The 22,447-nt window shown below is 44.6% G+C and overlaps 1 protein-coding gene across 1 annotated transcript in view; it reads right to left on the bottom strand.

The window, feature by feature from the left end:
• The window catches only part of LOC143294273 (O2 contryphan Vc1-like), an 86,703-nt gene extending 70,277 nt beyond the window's left edge, over positions 1-16,426 (bottom strand). The window contains exon 1 of the mRNA XM_076605708.1: positions 15,908-16,426. Coding sequence (XP_076461823.1) covers positions 15,908-15,959 — 52 coding nt within the window. The 5' untranslated portion in view covers positions 15,960-16,426. The remainder of the gene's footprint in view (positions 1-15,907) is intronic.
• Between the last annotated feature and the right edge of the window lie 6,021 nt (positions 16,427-22,447).

Below are 22,447 nucleotides of genomic sequence, written 5' to 3'. Positions count from 1 at the left end.
GTTTCCTCTTAGTGCTGCAGCCTTGGGGGCTAGTTGGCCTTTGGGAACCATCCCAACGCCGACTGTCCTCAAACCCTCTTGGCCGAGAGAGTGGGAATGTAACTTGCGCAAGACACTATCCGCGATAATCAAATTTTTGCCCAAATAGTCACGACAGCAGTTGCCTCCTCTGTTGTTCTGATGGTCATAGTCGGACATGACTAACTATCATACATGAGGCAACACCATCACTCTCCTCTGCCTTTCTCTGTCTTCTACGGCTCTCTGTGATTCCGCCAGATGCATACTTCTCCGTTCTTGGATATTGTCTTCTTACCTCGCCCTCTGTCTTCCTCGTCTAGGGATACCTATGAGTCCCTTGCAAGATGGTCTTTATAAAGTCCTGTTGAGCGGGAAATGTCCGTACCACTTCATTTTCCGTATCTTGATGACTATGAGGAGGGCATCATGAGGATCTATCGCTTGCTGGATCTTGCTATGGATCTCACCTTTTGTCACGTGATCTGTATAGTGGATGCTCAAGATCTTCCTTTCTCATGTGTACTTTATGTGAGTATTGAAAAAAAAAATCTAAACCTTTTTGAAGGTCAGAGCGGCGTGCTGTCATCAAACGGACAGATATCCAAAATGTGATCACGTGGTTTACGACTGTCAAACATATCCTTTCTCCGCTGTTTCAATGCTCGTGGGACAGTCAAAAAGCTTTCAAGTCAAAAAGCTTTCGTCAGAATTTACGATGTAGGCGCGCATGCGCGTGTGGGCTTCTGCAAGCAAGCGCGTGTGTGTATATGAGTGTGTGTGTGTGTGTGTGTGTGTGTGTACATGGGCGTTCACACGCCACTGCACGAGTGCGCGTATGTACGTGTTTAGGCAACCAGTGGACGAATGTGTTTTTATATAAATGTCCTAGAGATTTTCTTCTTTTTTTTTTCTTTCTTTTTTTTTTTTTTTTTACTGTTCAAGATGATTATGATGTATGCCAATTTGTTGCTGAAAGCATCGTCGTTACACGTTGTACTGAACGCGTGCCTCAACAGGGCACCAATGCAGTGCAAAAAAACAAACACCCTCCCCCCAAAACAAAACAAAACAAAAAACCCAAAACAACAAAAAACAACAACCCCCACACGAAAAAAACAACAATATATTCCAGAATTATTATCAACAAATATATAGATAGATAGATAGATAGATAGATAGATGTAAAAGCATAGTTGGTTATTCGTGTGCGATAGGTTGGTCTACCTACCTGTAGAAGTGGCTGGCTATGGATTCAAAGTGATCCCACGAGAACATCGGCGACTGTCATTATATTCAATAACCTATAAGCATAAGCAAGCAAAGTGCGTTCTCAGACTGTTAGTCAGACTGATGTCATTCATTTCGTTACGAAAGCGACAATAATTTCACTTTCATAATACCGAAATGTCACTCCCAGCGAAACTGATTACACTTTCAAACCCAAATTGCCACCAACCCGTAAAGTCCCTGGTGCTCGACAGGGCATTAACAGCGGCCAGCAGAAGACTAAACACACATCAGCAACGAATACAATTAACCGACGGTCGACAGACACATGATTTCCCAATAGTATCGGGGACAGGTGGCGACACTTGTCCCTCAGAGGCGACCTTTCGTGGGTCAAGAGAAGGGCAGGGCGGGAAGAGGTATACTGAGAGGGACGAGGAGTGGACGTAATGATAATTAACTACTGCATAATTGATTAATCAGCTACTGACTAAAGAACAGACCCCCCACCCCCCTCACACACACACACACACACACACACAAAAAGAAAGAAAAAAAAAGAAGAAGAAATGCGGGGGGCGGTGCGAGGGTTAGATGGAGGGGGATGGTGGGGGGGAGGGGTGTTAACCCACGATTTCTCTCAGTCCCATGATTTCTCTCACTTTGAGAGAAATCGTGGAACTGCTAGAAAGTGTGGCCGTTCCCCTCCTACGTTTTCTCTCAGTTGCGAGAAATCGTGGGCGGACAAGGGTGTGTGTGTGTGTGTGTGTGTGTGTGTGTGTGTATGTGTGTGGAGGGGTGGGTGGGGGGGGGGCGGTGAGGGGAGGCACCATTTCTCACAATGTGTTTGAAAGCGTGCGAAGTCCCACTTAATATATATATATTTTTTTATCAAAAACATTTCCTATGTCATCTGGGTTCGTTTCTTGTCTTTAACCAACACAAATCTTAGAGAAAAGTGAGAGAAAGAGAGAGAGAGAGAGAGAGAGAGAGAGGGGGACGACGACAACGATAATCATGATAATGATGATGACGTTAATGAAGATAGTGAAGGTGATGGCACAGTACTGGTTTAAAAAAAAATGTGCGCATGTATGTATATGTGAGTGAGTGAGTGAATAAGAGAGTGTGAGTGTAAACAATTAGGTGTGCGTGTGGGGGGAGGTGGGGCGGGGGACTGAGGAAGGGCGCCTCCACGATTTCTCGCAATTGAGAGAAAACGTCGGAGGTCAGCGACAACACTTTCTCGCAATCCCATGATGTATCTCAAAGTGAGAGAAATCATGTGACCGCGTGAAATCGTGGGCTTTCGCCGGGGAGAGCAATTTTCTCAAGGCCTGACTAAGCGCGTTGGGTTACGCTGCTTGTCAGGCATCTGTTTGGCAGATGTGGTGTAGCGTATATGGATTTGTCCGATCGCAGTGACGCCTCCTTGTGCTACTGAAACTGAAACTTTCGTGGGACCTAACGTCCGTGTCCCACCTAGACACAGTGAGGGGAGGCGGAGGAGCGGAGAAGAGTCTGAACAGGGGGCCAATAATATTGGATGCTACCAAATATATATAGCCTCTCCCCACTTCTCCCTAATGATAACATAGTGATGCCTGCCAATAAATGATGGATCGCTGTACATAATACCTGGGTGTTTAAAATGGGTTATAATATATATATATATATATATATATATATATATATATATATATATAAGTTATAGTTAACAGAACTTATAGTCTGTTACGGCCAGTGATTCATATCCACTCTGTCTTAGGGGCTCGGCATAGGAAGGAGAACACGTATCCTCTCTTTCCGCTGTTTTAACCATCCCGCAATTGAAGTCAGTTACGCACATTCTCACCTGGGTGGAGTGACAGGGAAAGAAGAGTAAAAGAACTAAATTTTCATCGAGGACACAACGCCATGTGGAAATTTTGTTCTCGGATCTTGACCATTGGAGAACGATGGATCAGAAAGTCCAACGTCTAAACGCTTCCGCCACGGCGCATTATGTCAGGTCAAGAGTGGAGTGATGGCCTAGAGGTAACGCGTCCGCATAGGAAGCGAGAGAATCTGAGCGCGCTGGTTCGAATCACGGCTCAGCCGCCGATATTTTCTCCCCATCCACTAGACCTTGAGTGGTGATTTGGACGCTAGTCATTCGGATGAGACGGTAAACCGCGGTCCCGTGTGCAGCATGCACGTAAAAGAACCCACGGCAACAAAAGGGTTGTTCCTGGCAAAATTCTGTAGAAAAATCTACTTCGATAGGAAAAACAAATAAAACTGCACGCAGGAAAAAATACAAAAAATGGGTGGCGCTGTAGTGTAGCGGCGCGTTCTCCCTGGGGAGAGCAGCCCGAATTTCACACAGAGAAATCTGTTGTGGTAAAAAGAGAAATACAATGCAATACAAGACGGTGTGCAAAGCATTGAGTGGTCAGCTTGATCTGATCAGGCACACAGGCACAGAAACATGAGCTATGCTGTGTGTATGGATTCGCAAGACGGTGCTCTTCTCCGCCACCGAGTGAACAATTATCAAACAAAACAACATGATTGTGGAATACAAAAGGTGCAATAGTTTTGTTGTTGTTGTTGTTTTGTTGTTTTGAATTACAAACGACGCTGAAAATAGGAAACAGTGAACGTGCGATTGTGTATGTGTGTGCAAATGTGTATGAGTGTGTGTATATGTTGGTAGAGGGGTTCGCGCGCATTCCGCGTGTATGTGTGTGTGTGTGTGTGTGTGTGTGTGTGTGTGTGTGTGTGTTCTTCAGCTTGTCTGTCCACCAAAAGTGATGTTGGATGTAAGAAAAGAAAGAAAGAAAGAGAGAGAGAGAGAGAGCGCGCGCGCGCGTGTGTGTGTGTGTGTGTGTGTATGTGTGTGTGTGTGTGTGTGCGCGCGCGCATATCTGCGTGTGTGTGTATGTGCGTGTGGGCGCGCACGCATTCTTCAGTTTAAAGTTTAAGTCTGTCTACTAACAGTTACGTTAGACAAAAGAAGAGAAAGACACGAATATATCGACTGAAAGAGAGATATATACAGCGAGGCAGAGGCAGAGAGAGACAGTGTGTGTGTGTGTGTGTGTGTGTGTGTGTGTGTGTGTGTGTGTGTGTGTGTGTGTGTGTGTGTTATCCATTTAACTCGGTGGTTGTTGTTGTTGGCTGGTGGTGGTGGTGGTGGTGGTGGTTTTTTAATTTTTTTTTATTTGCCACAACGATTCGGTTTAACATCTATCCAATCAGTGGCATGTGAAGTTGTCAGTGTGTGCGGGGACAGTTGCGTAGTAATGTAATTTTTAAGGAGAGGTATAGGATAGTAGCAAGACAGTCGGCATGAATTTAACCCAGTTATGCAAAGAGAGAGCAAAATGTGTGTCTGTGTGTGTGTGTGCGTGCATGCGTGTATGTATGCGTGTGTGCGTGTGTGTGTGTGTGTGTGTGTGTGTGTGTGTGTGTGTGTGTTGCAGATAGGAGAAAAGCGAGCCGCCATTGTGATTGTCATCAGCGGTTGTATATATCCGATGCAGTTAGTGAACCAAGCGACAGCAAGCTTCGGGAAAACCCTTGCCAACAAATCACATTAGTCCCCCAAGCTGACGGGAAATCAGTTAGCGTTCGGATCACCATCCCAAGTGATTTTCGTCCAAAAACTGCTGTAACTATTCATTGGTTTTGCCAGCTTCCGCACAGCTACACGTGTATGCAGGACTTGGCAAGGGAGGGTAGGGGAGGGGTGGGTGGGTGGAAACTTTGCGGGGGGATGGGGGAGGGGACGAGAAGCAGGAGAGGGTTTGCTGAGAGGGAGGGGGAGCGGGGAGGCGGGGTGGGGTGGTGTGGGTGGGGGAGCAGAGCAAAGTACATAATGATATTTAAGGACCATCTTACACAATAAGCTGACTTTTGACAGAAATGTTGATTCCATTCATAAGAAATGTCAATCAAGATTTGTTGTTGTTGTTGTTGTTTAAATAAACTTAGAAATACTGGTATAAATTCAAATATTCTTCAAAGTTACTATCGATGTTGTATCGAGTACGTGCTCACAGTTTCATTTTTGTGCTGGTATGGAAGTTTCGGAGTGAGGAGTAAGCGTGTTTTGAACGATGCCATGAGTGTGTGCAGTAAAATTGTGGGAGTGAAACAAGCCAGTATGCAAGAGCTGTATGAGAAGCCAGTGGTTAAGAAAAGCAGGCAGATAGCAAGTGAAGACACCCATGGTTTAGCAAAGTATCGCCGTCATGACGACGCTTCAGAACTCTTAAGTTGAAATCCAGAGCTCTGAAGACTTTTATTCCACGTTCAATCCACCTTTTAAATTATTGAGAAGTGTGTGTGTGTGTGTGTGTGTGTGTGTGCGCGTACGCGCACTCTCATGTGAGACGTGTGAAAGTCCGTGCATGATAGGTTGTACCTTGTTCGTGTTGTGTGTGTGTGTGTGTGTGTGTGTGTGTGTGTGTGTGTGTGTGTGAATTAGTTATTACGAATGTGCAGTATGTATGATAAATAATGTGCAATATGCAGGATGAATGTACAATGCAATATGCCTAATGTTAACGTTCATATTCTATATACATTTCTGTTAATAATTACGATGTAATAATTAATTGCAGTGTTTTTAAAGCGAATATACGAAATGCTTTTATTTGAAAACATATGTTTATTACTCCTGTTTTATCAAATAATCCGTGTGTGGGGGTGGGGAGGGGGTGGGGGGGTATGGGTGTGTGCTGATTACCTGGTTGTGTTTTCCCGCACCTGATGTAATTTATCTTTATTCTTATCTATTATAATCAATGTGCAATATAGTAGGCTATACCCATAATTATATTCAAAGTAATGTTTCTTTATTCTTTCTGTTCTTACATTAAGAATATTAGTTATTACCTGCCATTTGTGGATGAATGAATGAAACGGTATATGTGATATTTTTACATTTGTGTCTTCGTTATGTTCGTAAAAGCTGTTGTTGACTTTTACAGTTACGGTCCCCATGTTGTTTACTTTTCTATGTTGTAATGATGCACCTGACCAAATTTCTCCAGTTGGAAATAATAAAGTTATTCTTATCTTACCTTATCTTATCTAATCTTATCTTAATTTTGCGCTGGTTATGTTTTGAAATGGAATCTCTCCACCCGCAAACCCGTGTCGGCGATGATATTGTCAACCTCAACCGATTTAAACTTTTTGGCGGTTTTCTTTTTTCATATTAAAAGAAAGAAAAAAGAAGAAAAAAAGAAAATGAAAAGAAAAGAAAGCGTGACTGAAGCCACAGAGATTCCCCCGCATCGTTTCGGAGTTATTGCGTTTTGTGGAAGAAAAAAAAAATCAGTTGTCATGTTCTGAAATTTGATGGTTTGGGAATGGCTTCCAATCCTCCGAGGAACTGTTGAGGGCGGGACAAACGGATGGGAAGACAGACAAAAAACGATGGACTGTACAACAGTGCAGAATGGACAGGGAAATCCTCTGCGGGAACCCAGGCTTTGACACACAGCCGACAGATTTGGAGGAATCTGCACGGTGAACAATTCTCCTGTGTAGCACGTCAATGACTCTGCATAGAGGTGTGTGTGTGTGTGTGTGTGTGTGTGTGTGTGAGGGAGAAGGTGAGAAGGAGAAGAAGAAGGAATGTTTAGATTAGATGAGGTTAGGAGAGACAGAAAGAGAGAGAGAGACAGACAGACAGAGAAAGAGACAGACAGACAGACAGAGAGTTGGAGAGAAGAAGAAGAATGAGAAGAAGAAGGAGGAGGAGAAGGTTAGATTTGACGAGGTTATGTAAGGTTAGGGTAGGTTAGGTTGAATTCAGTAAGGATGTTGATGAAGTCTTAAATGACAGGATAAAAATGTGTAATGATAAAACCCCACAACATAGTTGTTGATGGTGCTAGATTTTATTTGTTTATTTATTTTATTTTATTGTTTTTTGTTGTTTTTCGTTGATAAAACCAAATTAGGACTACTTTAACATCTTGGCAACCTCCACCTTTTCCTCACACTTCTGCAGCTACTTTTCTCTAGAAGTCACATTCATGAAAACAATCATTTGTATTTCTTTGCATAAAGGGCTCATCGTAAAAAATGGGGGAGGGGACGGGTGGGGCGGGGGGTGGGGTGGGGGGAGCAGTTGTTGCTTATTTAATTTACCATCATAAAATAAATTTGACTCATTTTTAACAAGAGCGCGAAACAATATAAAATCGTAATATCTTGAATCACAATTTCAAAAATTAACTTCAGTGAACTAATTTCATAATGTACATATTCCTAAAATCGGGATAAAATGGATTATATATATGCCTACTTGAAAAGTGAAACAAGAACCTCATTATTTATATGATTTAAAACACGGGATAAAATTTATTGCATATGCAAATTCTAAAATTTAAAAGTGAAACAGGTTATCCGTCTGCCTCCATCTGCATCTTCTTCTCCTTTTTTTTTTTTTTTTTTTTAATTGACTGTGTGTTGGATTACTTTTTCATGATAGCAGATTTCGAGATGAGGGAGAGCGCGTCCGCGCCACACTATATCGCCACCATTTTTTCCCCGTCTGCAAGTGTATGAATTTGATAGACCCCTGGAGAGTTCCGCGGCATTCAAGGATATTGCGTATGTGCATCTAACTTTTATCCCAAATGCGAGCAATGCCAAAGGCGATCGACATTGAGAAAAAGATGCAAACATGTATGTCGGACCTCGACACTTGGTCTCTTCAGTCCCTGCGTTTGTGGACCCCAAAGGCGTTGAAATAGTTCTTTCACGTGAAGAAAGGGATAGAGGGTCTGTTTGACGAACATGTCGCCAGTAAGATATTTTTTGTGTGTTTTGTGGACAGTGATCAACACGAAGAATGATTTCTGATTTGCTTTTAATCATACATCTTTTCATTGTCTCATCCACAAACAGGATACGACTTGTTAAAAGAAAAAAATGTATACTTGAGTTGTTGTTTTTTTGTTCAAGTATCGAAATCACTAACGTTTCGTTTCATAGTTTGATTTAACATTATTCATTATTGTAATGTTTGGTTGACTGCAACTGGTGCATGATGATGAACACACCAGGACTACAGATGTACACATGGTATATGTATGCATAAGACTGTCACTGAAGAGTGTGATGGAGAGAGGAAAAGCAGCATTCACCATCATCCTTTACCCACAAAAAAAAAAAAGAAAAAAAAAAAGAAAAAGAAAAAAGCTGAACTGTTTACTCATTAACTTTCTCCATACGAACGGCGAAAGAGACGACGTTAACAGCGTTTCACCCCAATAACCACCATCAAAATATTACCAGCGGAAGGCTCTTACACTGAAGAGGTGAATGTTGACAAAGAATACCACAATTCTGACGACGGAAGCTAAAGGTTGGGTCATTGAGACACCTACTGGACATCCGAGGGGTCTGTGTAGAGGAGAAGAGAGGACTGGCCGTACTGAGTGAGTTTAAAAAAATGTTTCAGTCTTACAAAGATGATTACCCGTAAGGTGCATCGCACAAGCACTCGGGAGTTCCGTGCGGAACATCATGGCTATCACAGTTTGCTGTCCACTTCTTCAATTAATTACCTCCATTGCTACAACCAGCACTGCACAATGAAACAACATCGCATGCACTACAAGAAAACTAAAATATGAAGCAAAAAGTCGAAAAAACGAAGCCTGCTGTCTGAACGTTCTGCCTCTCTCGATCGCCTTCGTTACAGGCAAATACGGAGAGCCAATCAACTTCGAGATTACAGATCGTGTGACGCACCCACGGGCGTATATTGTCCATGATACAGACGCGCCTATGTAAGTCGTGTGTAAGCAAGAAACTCCCTGGGGGTCCATTATCAGAGCGGAATTTTCTATAGACTTCTTCCATGGACAACCCCTTTGTTGTCGTGGGCTTTGTTACGAGTGCTAAGTGTATGTTGCACACGGGGCCACAGTTTATCGTCTTTTTCTGTGATACATGTTATTATTATTATTATTATTATTATTATGTCGTGTTTGAAATCTAAAATTTGATGGCGTGGCGGTGGCTTCCAATCCTCCATATATATATATATATATATATATGTGTGTGTGTGTGTGTGTGTGTGTGTGTGTGTGTGTGTGTTTTCATCCTGTTTGTTTTAGAGCGCGCGCGCGTGCGTGCGTGCGTGCGTGCGTGCGTGCGTGTGTGTGTGTGTGTGTGTGTGTGTGTGTGTGTGTGTGTGTGTGTTGTCTCCCCAATGTTTCATAGTACACGCAGTTTCAAAAAGAAAAAAAAATCCTCGTCAAATTAATCCCTTCTGATCGCTTCCATGAGATGAACAGATTTGGAGAAATCTGGTGAGCGGTTTTTCTGTGCGGCACGTCAATGGCTTTCACAGAGTTGAGAGACTGAAAGGCCTTTTTTGCATTTGAGAACAGTATTTTCCGTATGTTTTCTGAAGGTCAGCATCCTGTCGAAGTGTATTCCTAGGTAGCGTAGGCATTCAGTTTTCTCGATCTGAATCCCATCGAATGACACAGAAGGTGGTGCTTTGCTCGCGGTTCTGTTGTTCAGGGTGCACAGCAACGTTTGGGCTTTCGCTGGATTGATGGAAGATCCTGTGTCTTTGCACCATTGAACAATATTGTTTAGTTGTTTCTGGACGGCTTTGGTTCTTTCCTGAGCATCTTTCGAAGTTTTGAAGACCAGGCCATCATCCGCAAGAGTAAGCACCCGAGCTATTCCATTGTTGTTTAAGTCTGCAAGGCCCTTCGTGTAGACATTGTAGAGGACGGGAGAGAGCGGAGACCCTTGTGGCAGTCCCATGGATAGTTTAGAAGGTGCAGACATCCAATCTCCGAGGCATAGGACGACGGTTCTTTCCTGAAGCGCTGCTGCTATCCATCTTGTCAGTGTCAAACTTACTCCATACCTTAGTAGCAGCTCCATGAGGTGTGCAAACTGGACTTTATTGTAGGCATCTTCAAGGTCGATTGCTACTGCTAGTGTTTCTTCTTTCCTTTGAAATCCTTCATACACCTCATATGCAAAAGCAGCTGCATTTTCCCATGTGGACTTGCCTGTTCTGTAACCACCTTGATTTGAAGGGAGAATGTGCCTGTGTTCAAGATCCCTTGCAAGTTTCCTGGCTATCATGCGTTCCATGAGCTTTCCAGCGATGTTTTGCATGGTTAGGATCCGGTAGCCGCTTACCTGATGATGGTCCTTTCCTGGTTTTGGTATGGGTTTTAAGAAGCTGTGTGTCCAGTCCTCCGGCACATGTCCATTGTGGAAACTGTTTTGATATAGATTGAAAAGTTTGCTTCTGTCTTCTTCCGATAGTTCCTTGATGTCCGAGTAGCGAACTTTGTCTGGGCCAGGGGCAGATTCTTTCTTGCATTTAGCTATTGCTTCATTTAGATCATCTATTGTCAAGTCATCATCAGGTCCAGTCTGCATAAGGGTTTGGTTTAACTCCTCAACATATTTCTTTTTCTCATCTAAGTTTCTTTGATCACTCTGTTGTATGAAACGTTTGAGCAGGGCGGATCCTTTTTCTTCGTTTGTCTTAAGCTTGGTTCCGTCAGTGTCTACCCTGTCTGGGGTTGTTGTTGTGCACGTTTTCCCTTCCATGCGACGACAAAATTGCCAGAACTCTGTCAATGTTGAGTCATAACTGAGTGCCTCGCAAAACTGTTTCCACTTGTCATTTTTGGCCTCTTGAGCAATGGTTTCAAACTGTTTAGTTTTTTCTTTCATTTTTGTTTCAATATCTTTGTCTGGAGATGGTTTTGTTCTTTCTTTTTGCCAAAGTTTGACAGCCGCATGTTTTTCTATCCAGGCTCTCTCTGTGTCGGTATTCCACCATGGGGGCTGAATAGTTTGCATCCTGTTCAGTGCCGTTCTTTTGTTTCTTCTGCGTCTTAATTTTTCGATGACGGTTGTCTCTTTGGTTTCATACTGAAATGGATCACGCGGTTTCATGCAGCGTTTGTCTGACAGTTTCTGTAGACTGAAAACTACCGGGAGGTGGTCACTGCCTTGGTGTGGAAGCGTCTCTGCATTCATTTCTGCTCTGAATTTTGGAGATGTTAGAGCGATGTCGATCACACTGTCACTGTCCCCTTGTCTTGTTCCAAGGCGAGTTGGGGATGTGGTTGTTAATGGGCTAAGAAGAATTTCCCCTATCATTCCTTCAAGTGCGAGTCCTTGTGGGTTGGTGTTCCGCTGGTCCCATAGCTTGGATCTTGCATTGAGGTCTCCACAGATAATGACTGAGTCTCCAAGTTCGTTCTCTATTTCCTCTAAAAAGGCCCAATCCTCTTTTGTTGTGCAGGTTCCTGGGTGAACATAGGCATTGATGAGCACGATGCTTTTGTGAATTCCGTCAGGTTTTTCGAGACGCACCCCCACTAGTTCACATGAGTTGCTACACCATTTCTCTAGATTTATGGTGGAAACTTTGTTTTTTAGGTTTTTGTTCAGTATGATTGCTACTCCTCTTCCTTCATTCCTTTGAAAGACTGTGAAATTCTCAAAATGTATTGGTCTGTCTGCACTTGTCCTGGTCTCTTGGAGACATAAAATGTCAAAATCATATGCCAATTTCTCAATTGTTGAGATTCTCATTCTCGCGCTGGAACAATTCCAACTGCCGATTCTAAAGAATTTCTTTGACAGTCGCTCTGCTTTTGTCATTCTCCTACCTAAGCACAATCTTTTCCCACCTCTTTTGCCACGCCTGTTTTGGGGTTTTGGGGATCTGAATTTATGTCTCGTGCTATGCAGCTGATCCCCGAGGTGCACGCGAGACAGGGTTTTGTAAGTATCCATAGAAGGGTGTTCTATGTGGTGAGGGAAAAGTTCGGTCGCCCTGACAGAGCCTCTTATCAGGGAAGGGCAATGGATGTCCATCTGTGTGGAGTCCGTCAGCCTGGTGTCGCCCTAAGGCCAGACTGCATACAGTTAGTGACTGTTTAACCCAACAGCCATTCATCCCATTGGTACTGTATGAAAGCCGTGGGATTGGGGATTTTTATAATGGCAACCAAAGGTATTGAACAACGCCACCTCTTCCTGCTATACCAATCACTCGTCCTCAGTGTGATCGACTACGGACTTGGGCTAACAACACCGTCTCAAAGCAACCTCCTAAAATTAGAAAGAGTACAAAATGAAGCTATGAGGCTGATCCTTGGAACAACAAAAGACACGCCCACAGAAACCATGCGATACCTGCTTGACCTTCCTTCAGTGCAGGCCAGAAACAAGTTAGAACAGGTCAAGACCTACTTCAAAGCATTAGAAAACCCTCAAAACCCACTGCATGACGCAGTCAAAGAACCAAAAGGCAGCCGTCTAGGGCGAGGAAGATCATGGATGGGGCAAGCAGAAGACACAATCCAGCTAGTATGCCGACTACAAGACCTGAAAGAAACAAAAGAATGGGAGAAAAACCCCGAAAACCTCAACCATCTATTCAACACAGCCATTTCACCCACTCTAGGAAGACAATGTCGGGAATGGCCAGAGGGCAAAACTGATGCGGAAGTGAAGCTACTCATAGAAGAAAACAGTAAAGAAGAGGACATCATCATATACACAGATGGCTCAGTCACCAAAGACCAATCCGGTTGGGGATTCACTGCGAAAGAAAATGGAAAAACAATTAGGGAAGAGAATGCTGCCTACAAAGTCACAACCTCCAGCCTAACGATGGAAGTTGAAGCTGTGACACATGCCCTCCAGTGGCTATCGTCCATCCATACGCCCGGAAACCAACATGCCATAATTCTAACAGACTCAATGAACCTCATACAGAAAATTTAAAACGGAATGGGAAGCCCAGAGTGGCATAAGGCAATGCGCAACTTTCAGATAAAAAAACTCACATGGTCATACTGCCCGGGACATGCAGGTGTTAAGGGAAATGAGCGAGCTGACAGACTTGCTGGTAACGCAACACCAACGAGCGGCCTACATCTAGAAAATCGGAAATCCTCAGAAAAGTCAAAGAATATCAAAAAGAACAGGTACAAGGCCATCACACCATCGATCGCCTCAAAGAAATAAAAGCAGAGAGCGGGAGCGGCCGTAAGTCTAACATGAAAGGTAGAGCACGATGCTTTGCAAATCAAACAAATATCGGCATCATTTCCAAACCAACATTGCGCAAATTTCTTCAAAACGGAACAGAGTCTCTGTGGGCTTTTCCAAATACAGTAGACTGAGCAACACACTAGACGCCACATTCTTGGCATCAGAGATCTTTTCCCATCCCTCTTGCGGCCAATCAGTGGCAGCCTCTGTGCGTGTGTGTATGTGTGTGTTTGTGTGTATGTGTGGGTCTGTGTTTTTGAGTGCGTTTGTGCATGCGTGAGAGTGTAAGTGTACACAAGTGTCAGGAGAGTTCTGTGCGTGTGTGTGTGTGTGTGTGTGTGTGTGTGTGTGTGTGTGTGTGTGTGTGTGTGTGTGTGTGAGGGGGAGGTGGGGGTGCAGGGAGGAGGTGAGATAGAGGATGAGGTATGTGAGTGTATGCATGCCTACACTGTGGGAGCATCAGGATATTGGAACGTATATATTATATATATATCTTTGTATATATGTGTGGGGGGTTGGGGGTGGGAGATATGGGCGTGTGTGTGTGTGCTTGTACAAGTAAGTGTTCATCTGTGTGTGTGAGTGTGTGTGCGTGTGCGTGTTTTTTTGTGTGTGTGTGTGCCGTGGAAGCTGCGATACATAGACTAGAAACTCCGAGTGTGTGGAGGAGGGGGTAGAGGAGGTGCAGGGAAATTTGTGGTGTGTGTGTGTGTGTGTGTGTGTGTGTGTGTGTGTGTGTGTTGGAGCTCATGTACGTTTATATGTATTTGACTGTGCTTTCATATCTATGAAACTGCGTTTTGGGGGCATATCTGTTATGCATGTGTGGGTGTGTGTGTGAATGTGTGTCTTCATGTTTTATATTTATTTGCTTATTTATCATCATTGTTGTCTTATTTATTTATTTATTTATTTATTATTATTATTATTTTATCCTTATTTTCATTACTACTACCTTTTTTTTCATTTTTTTTCATCATAATTATTATTTATTTATTTATGTATGTACGCTTATATATATATATATTTTTTTTTTTCCTCAAGGCCTGACTAAGCGCGTTGGGTTACGCTGCTGGTCAGGCATCTGCTTGGCAGATGTGGTGTAGCGTATATGGATTTGTCCGAACGCAGTGACGCCTCCTTGAGCTACTGATACTGATACTGATACTGAGAGACTGAGAGAAAGAGAAACAAAGAGAGACAGACAGAGACACACAGATCGAGAGAGACACAGAGAGAAGAAGAAGGTAAGGTTAGGTTTGGTTTGGTTTGGTTAGAATCGTTTAGGATAGGCTGATACAATCTAAGTGCATTTTGCACACGGGACTTCAGTTTATCGTCTCATCCGAAAGACTAGCAGCCAGGCCCATGTCTCGAGGGTGTAAAAATCCAGGCAGTCCGTCCGGGGCACGAACTCGTGGACACTCGCTTCGTAGCTTGGCGCATTACCCCTAGGCATCCGCTTAATGTGCAGACTAAGTTAACAGAGATTAATAGTTCATGTCTTCATAATGCTTAACACGCTGTGCTTCTGTAACTGATATTTTCACTTGAAGTATGCTTTGGCTCACAGAAATCAGCATCATCTTCTTCTTCTTCTTCTTCTTTTTTTTTTTTTACTTAAAGGGAGCGTGGAAAAGAGAACAATGTACGATGGGTCCAACAGGAAAGTGTGGGGGCAAGAGAGAGCAAACGAAAATACAAACAGAAATAGAAGCGAACGAAAGAAGAATTAAATCTTTATTCAAAGGGAAAAGCAATGACTGTGAACAGCATTTCGTTACGCCAATCCCAAGCCTTTTCTTTTTTCTTTTTCTTTTTTAAGTGATCGAGATGTCACAAAATTGTAATACCATTGTAAAGTCAGAGAAGCAAAGTCAGTTCCTTAACAATCATCGGAAACAGTTGGCATAGCTTCGGTTAGTATAGAAATAATGCGACAGAGAAACTAATAAAACAAAAATAAATAATAAATGCACAGATAGAGAGACACAGAGACAGAGAATAAAACACCGAGGGACTGATCGAGACAGACAGAGAAAGAGGCAATCAGTCAGAAAAGTTTCCGTGTTGCAGGCATGTGTTCGCTTTCAATCAGAATGGTTTGCTCTAGAATCAGTTTCATTCGGGTTGTTTGAGCGACATCTTCTCGTGTGTCAATTTTTTTTCTCTCTCTTTGAGTCTTTGTTGAAGCATGATTAGTTATTTAGTGTTAACTGTTATTTCCATCTATGATACAATATTTTGGTTTTGCAACGATATGCTTCTTGAGCTAAAAGATGATGTAAAATAGCTGTAAAGTGGTAGAGAGAGAAAGAGAGAGAGAGAGAGAGAGAGAGAGAGAGAGAGAGAGAGAGTGGTGATTTTTTCAAACATCAAAACCCAGTCCTCAACAACAGCCATATCGTCCACATAGTTACCAATGATATCATACCCATTCAAAAGCATCAACAATATGAAGAAGAGAGAAAGGGGAGAAGGGCAGAAAAACTGAGGAAGACATGCACATACAGAACGAGACCGCAGGGAAGAGAGAGACAGAGAGACAGAGACACACGGGCGGGCAGACAGACGAACACACAGGCAAACTCACCAATGACAAGAAGTGTGAGAGTTGCAAACAGCACGACGAACAGTTTCGACATGATGCCGGTGTCTCTGACAGGACCTTTGATGGATGAGTCACAACGATTCGGCTCTTGCCGGCCAAATGTGTTCAAATGGGGGATGTGGCACGGCAAAGAACGCCTACCAGCCTACACGGACTCTTAGACTTGACTTGTATGTTTTGTCAAAGAAAGTAACAACCCGACTTCGACAACAACTGATTCTGGAAGAACTGAAAGAGCACGAGCAGGAGCCTCGGAGAGCGTGAAAACTCAATTGCGGAAGTGAGAGAAACGGCGCCGGGCTTGTCTCTTCTTCTAGAGCGGGACTGCCTTCAATGAAAGATTGCCCCGTCAAGTGGTCAATGTTATTGGAGAGGCAAAATTATTGACCCAAGTGCCGAGTCCTTTTTATCTAATCCTCTCCGTCTCCTTGTGCCAGAAAAGCTGGTTCAGGGTTGTTGAGCCAGGCAGGCCTGTGGCGAGTGGGAAGAGGCGGGACGGGGACAGGCCTCTTTATACACTCGCAAGGCCTTCCTCCTTCACTTGTTGCGCTCCGCGGGCACTGATCACAGAGTACGCCGCACTGCACAGCGTCGGGTGGGCGGCTTGGCGCTAAGGCTGACCGGCTGAACGTCATGACAGTCAGTCTGGGAGAGCAACTGTTGCTGCATGAATGTGGACGTGGGTGGGTAGATGGGCGGATGGGTGTGTTCGTGAGAGAGAGAGAGGAGAGAGAGAGAGAGAGAGAGAGAGAATGTGTGTGTTGCAAGCATTGCGAAAACAGAAAATCAGTATTTAGGAAGCCTTCCTCTATTAGCAAGCATTTCTCACCATTAGCAAGCTTCCTCTCCTCCTCCCGTCCCACCACCCTCCCACCACCCTCCCCTCTCTCTGTGTCTCTCTCTGTAACTGTGAAGATGAATCTGCTGTGGTGAAGGACGGGCAAGTCTTATGCAGATGCACTATGGTGAAAGATATTTCACAATGTACCCCCCCCCCCCACCGCCCCCCTCCACCCTCGCCCGTATCCCGCTCCCTCCAGCCCGTCTCCAACCCATCCCTGTTTTAACCCTTCCCTCCCCAACACATCCGTTGTTGTGTGTCGGATGTCAGGAATTGTTTCCAGTCAGATGATATTTTGCCACACGGCTGCGTCAGTTTGAGGGTTGATTTATTTTGGATACCCAATTCGTACGTTGTCCATTGAGTGAACCCATTTACTTTTCTGCGTGATCAGTCAGGCAACATATCGATAGTCTTTAGATGTCCTGGTGGGTTCTTTATGATCCGTGCATTCTTCAGTGAAGTATTCATGGTGTTGTGTTGTATTCTTTGTTATCTGTGCTTTTTGTTCATTAAAAAAACAAAACAATTCCCAACTGTTCAGAGGGAGGAAGGAGGGGCAGACAGAAAGCATCAGCAACAACAACAAAAAAGAAAAACACACATACAACAACAACAAACAACGATCGACATATAACACTGCAAATTTGACAGGCAAACCATTTCCAGAGACCCAGGCTTTGACACACAACCGACAGACATGGAGAAGTCTGATGGACAGCTCTTCTGAGCAGCGTCCTAATGACTCTTCGCGGCGTCGAGAAGGAGCAGAAGAAGAAGACTGAACAAGATGAAGAAGAAGAAGAAGAAAGAAGAAGAAATGGGTTAGTAGGTATAGTTCATTGTTCTGTATCTTTCTCAATCAGTAATGTTTCGGAAGCCCAAGAAATGGGTCAGTAGGTAAAGTTATGGTTCTGCACGGTATCTTCCTCAATCTGTAACGTTTTCAGAAGCCCAAAATAATTGGTATAAAAATTCATGTCTCAGTTTTTATGTGACAGTTTGGAAGCCCTGAAAATTGTACGGTTCATGTGTCCGTCCTTCCGAGTTGACTGTCTGCATGTCTGCCCGTTTCACCCCACTTCTTTGCCTCTCTCAGGTGTGAGGCTGTGTGGAAATGCGTGTATGCAAGGCAAAGTAGATAATGGGTAATTTATATCTTGTGTGTAATTATCGCTCACATGGCGGTAAGGTATACGTATTTTGTGCGCGCGTGTGTTAAACTGGTTTAACGACACTAGTTTCAGAAGATAAAAAGGAATAGGAGGGGAGAAGCGAGTTCGCTTGGCAGAGGATACGATGATGATGAACAGTGGTGACAGACACAAAGCCCTGGGGAGACATTAAGTCAAAGGACCTCTCGTGGCGGCCTCCAACTGGCTTAAATGATGAAGCCCCCTTCGCTGGGCTGGCCGGCAGTGATGTATTCTTCATGAAGCCACGTGCAGCAGTTCCAGCTTGGTGCCGGAGTTCGTTGATGCGACTGACGGCCTCCTCTCCCCCACACCCCGCTCCTCGCCACCTTCTCTTCGCTTCCAATCTCTTAGTTAACGGTCTCTCTGGGACCGGCCTTACTGGACCAAAATGCCACCTCACCAGTCTCGTCTGACACACGGACGGTTTTGCCATGGCGGCTTATTATTTCAGAAGAAACGTTAGTCAGTGATGTATAAATGTTGCTGTAGATGATTGAGATGATGGTCTCAAACTGTGGACGGATTTACATTTCGAGAGTTTGTCAAAAACGAACGCAACAGATCAGTGGGGAAATGAAGTTGTGGGTTCTTGCAGATTCAAGGAATGGGAAAACAAGATACATAATCATGATTATGAGATTTATTCTGGAAAAGGAATTATGTCAAAATCTGGGTTTGCTTATTATGTCGTCAAGTGCCTCAGTAAAAAAACAACTTGCCAAACAAGGATATATAATTCATTTTGATGATCATTACCTGGAGTAGTTACTGAGAGATCATTCAGTTCAACAAGGAACGTTATGTTGCGGCACTGTTAATCCAAATCGGCGCAACTTTAGATTCCTGGTCATTTTACAGACAAGAAAGCATTTGCCACATAACTTGAGGGACCAATAGGGCAGTGCAAGTGGAAGTTTCAGTTTCAGTAGCTCAAGGAGGCGTCACTGCGTTTGGACAAATCCATATACGCTGCACCACATCTGCCAAGCAGATGCCTGACCAGCGGCGTAACCCAACGCGCTTAGTCAGGCCTTGAGAAAAAAAAAGAAAAGAAAAAAAAAGTGTGAATAAATAATAGATAAATACATAAAAAAAAGGAACTACTACTACTAATAATAATATGTATAAGGCGCAAAAACTTGATGAAGTCAACTATAAGCGTGCATAAATAAATAAATAATAATTTTATTTTATAAAAAAAAGTAATAATAATAATAATAAAATAAATGTAAAAGACAACAATGATGATAAATAAGCAAATAAATGTAAAACATGGAGACACACATACACCCACATATGCATAACAGATATGCACCAAACATACAGTTTCACAGACATGAAAGCACAGTTAAATTCACATAAACGTACATGAGCCCCATCACACACACACACACACACACACACATTACCCTGCACCTCCTCTACCCACTTCCTCCACACACTCATTTCTAGGCTACGTATCGCAGCTTCCATGGCACACACACACACGCGCGCGCGCGCGCACAGATGAATCCTTACTTGTACAAGCACACACATATACGCCCATATCCCCCCCCCCCCCCCCCCCCACACACATATATATATATATATATATATATATATATATATATGCACACCCGCACGTTCCAATATTCCGTTGCTCACACAGTGTAGGCATGCATACACATACATACCTCATCATCTGTCCCCCCTCGCCCCTCCTCCCCCACCCACCCCACACACACATACGCACGTGCACAAAACTCTCCTGACACTTGTGTACACTTACACCCTCGCACATGCACAAACGCACTCAAACACACAGGCCCACACATACACAAAAATACACACACGCATAGAGGCTGCCACTGATTGACCCCAAGAGGGATGGGAAAAGATCTCTGATTCCAAGAACGTGGCGTCTAGTGTGTTGCTCAGTCTATTGCATTTGGAAAAGCCCACGGAGACTCTGTTCCGTTTTGAAGAAATTTGCGCAATGTTGGTTTGGAAATGATGCCGACATTTGTTTGATTTGCAAAGCATCGTGCTCTACCTTTCATACTAGACTTACGGCCGCTCCCTCTCTCTGCCTTTACTTATTTGAGGCGATCGATGGTGTGACGATCGATGGTGTGATGGCCTTGTACCTGTTCTTTTTGATATTCTTGGACTTTTCTGAGGATTTCCGATTTTCCTAGATGTAGGCCGCTCGTTGGTGTTGCGTTACCAACCAGTCTGTCAGCTCGCTCATTTCCCTTAACACCTGCATGTCCGGGGCAGTATGACCATGCAAGCTTTTCTGAAAGTTGCGCATTGCCTTATGCCACTCTGGGCTTCCCATTCCATTTTCAATTTTCTGTATGAGGTTCATCGAGTCGGTTAGAATCATGGCATGTTGGTTTCCAGGCATACGGATGGACGACAGCCACTGGAGGGCATGTGTCACACCTTCAACTTCCACCATTAGGCTGAAGGTTGTGACTTTGTAGGCAGCATTGTCTTCCCTAATTGTTTTTCCATTTTGTTTCGCAGTGAATCCCCAACCGGATTGATCTTTGGTGACTGAGCCATTTGTGTATATGATGATGTCCTCTTCTTTACTGTTTTCTTCTATAAGTAGCTTCACTTCCGCATCAGTTTTGCCCTCTGGCCATTCCCGACAATGTCTTCCTGGAGTGGGTGAAATGGCTGTGTTGAATAGGTGGTTGAGGTTTTCGGGGTGCAAGTGGAAGAGAGAAGGTATCTGGCACTGGATCAGCAGGCTTTCGATGCTGGGCAGGCCGCTCCTCTCTAGGACCTGGAGGTTGGAGACCCTGTCTTGCCACTTTATGTCGAGGATCTTTCGTAGGCATCTCTGGTGAAACTGCTCAAGTTGTTGAATTTGACGGCGATACGTCGTCCATGTTTCACAGCAGTACAACAAGGTGGTCAGCACAACAGCTCTGTAGGTTTTCATCCTGGCGCTGAGCCTGATGCCTTTGTTGTTCCACAGCCTGTTGTTGAGTCTGCCAAAGGCGGAGCTGGCCTTTGCGATGTGCAGCGTCACTTCTGCATCAAGGGCTCCATTGCTGCTTAGGGTGCTGCCCAGGTAGCAAAACTTGTCGACTGCCTTGATCTCTGTGTCATTGATCTTGATTGCAGGGGGGGGGGGGGGGGGGGGGGGGGGGGGGGGGGGGGGGGGGGGGGGGGGGGAGGCACTGGCATTCTGTGAGCTAGCTGGTTGGTACATGGACTCGGTCTTGCTGAGGCTGATGGTGAGTCCAAAGCGCCTGCAGGAGGTTGAGAACCTGTCCATAATGAACTGCATGTCTTCATGGGTGTGTGCAGCAAGCGCGCATTCATCATCGAAGAGGAATTCTCTCAACAGTGCCTCAAACACCTGCCGTGGAGTCACCGCAAGTGGAAAAGTTTGCCATATATGCAAAGCTGAATGTAGATGCCCCGGTCACAGTCTTGGAAGGCGTCAATCAGCATGGCAGAGAAGAGAATGGAGAACAGTGTGGGTGCCAGGACCCAGCCCTGCTTCACTCCATTTACCACAGGGAACGGATCCGACATGTCAGTATTTTCCTGTACTCTCGCCTGCATGCCATCGTGGAAAGACGCAATCAGCTGGATTAGTCTCTCTGGGCAGCCGAACTTTAGAAGGATCTTCCACAGACCACGGCGGTTCACCGTGTCGAAGGTCTTAGGTCTACAAAGGCCATGTGGAGCTCCTTGTTCTGCTCACGGCACTTCTCTTGCATCTGACATACGGCAAACACTATGTCACATGTTCCCCTGCCTGAGCGGAAGCCACACTGTGCTTCAGGGATGACTGTGTTGGAGACATGGTCAACCAGTCTGTTCAGTATGATGCGGGCGAAGATCTTGCCAGCGATGCAGAGGAGAGAGATTCCACGGTGGTTATCGCAGGATGTTTTGTCTCCCTTCCGTTTGTAAATGTGGACAATAGAAGCATCCCTGAAATCCTGTGGGACCTCCCCTCTCTCCCAGATAGACTGAAAAAGGGCGGTTAGCTTGTCTGTCAGCACCTCGCCTCCATACTTGTAGATGTCAGCCTGGATTCCATCCGCTCCTGGTGCTTTTCCTGACGTTGTAAGCTTCAGGGCCTTTTGGGTCTCGACCTTGGTGGGAGGGGCAGCTAGCGAGTCACTGACTGGTAGCTGTGGGAGGGCTGCAATTGCCTCGTCTGATACGGACGAGTCCCTGTTGAGGAGGGTGTTGAAGTGCTCTGCCCAGCGGGCAAGGATGTCTTTCTTGTCTGTCAGGAGGGTGGACTGGTCCAAGGCTCGGACAGGGGTTGATCCTGTGACTCTCGGCCATTACACAGCTCGGAGACCATCATGGAAGGCCTTCATGTCGTGAGCATCAGCAGCGGACTGAAGCTCTTCGGACTTTCTCTCCCACCAGGTGTTCTTCATCTCACGCAGCCTCTTCTGTACAAGTTGCTTGGTTTGCAAGAACTGGTTCTCCTTCCTCTGGCAGTCTTTATCGGAAATGTGA

This window comes from Babylonia areolata, chromosome 19 (genome assembly GCF_041734735.1).
Source record: "Babylonia areolata isolate BAREFJ2019XMU chromosome 19, ASM4173473v1, whole genome shotgun sequence".
Taxonomy (NCBI): domain Eukaryota; kingdom Metazoa; phylum Mollusca; class Gastropoda; order Neogastropoda; family Buccinidae; genus Babylonia; species Babylonia areolata.
Note: the sequence above shows the minus strand (reverse complement) of the source record. Positions and strands in the feature narration are given on the sequence as shown.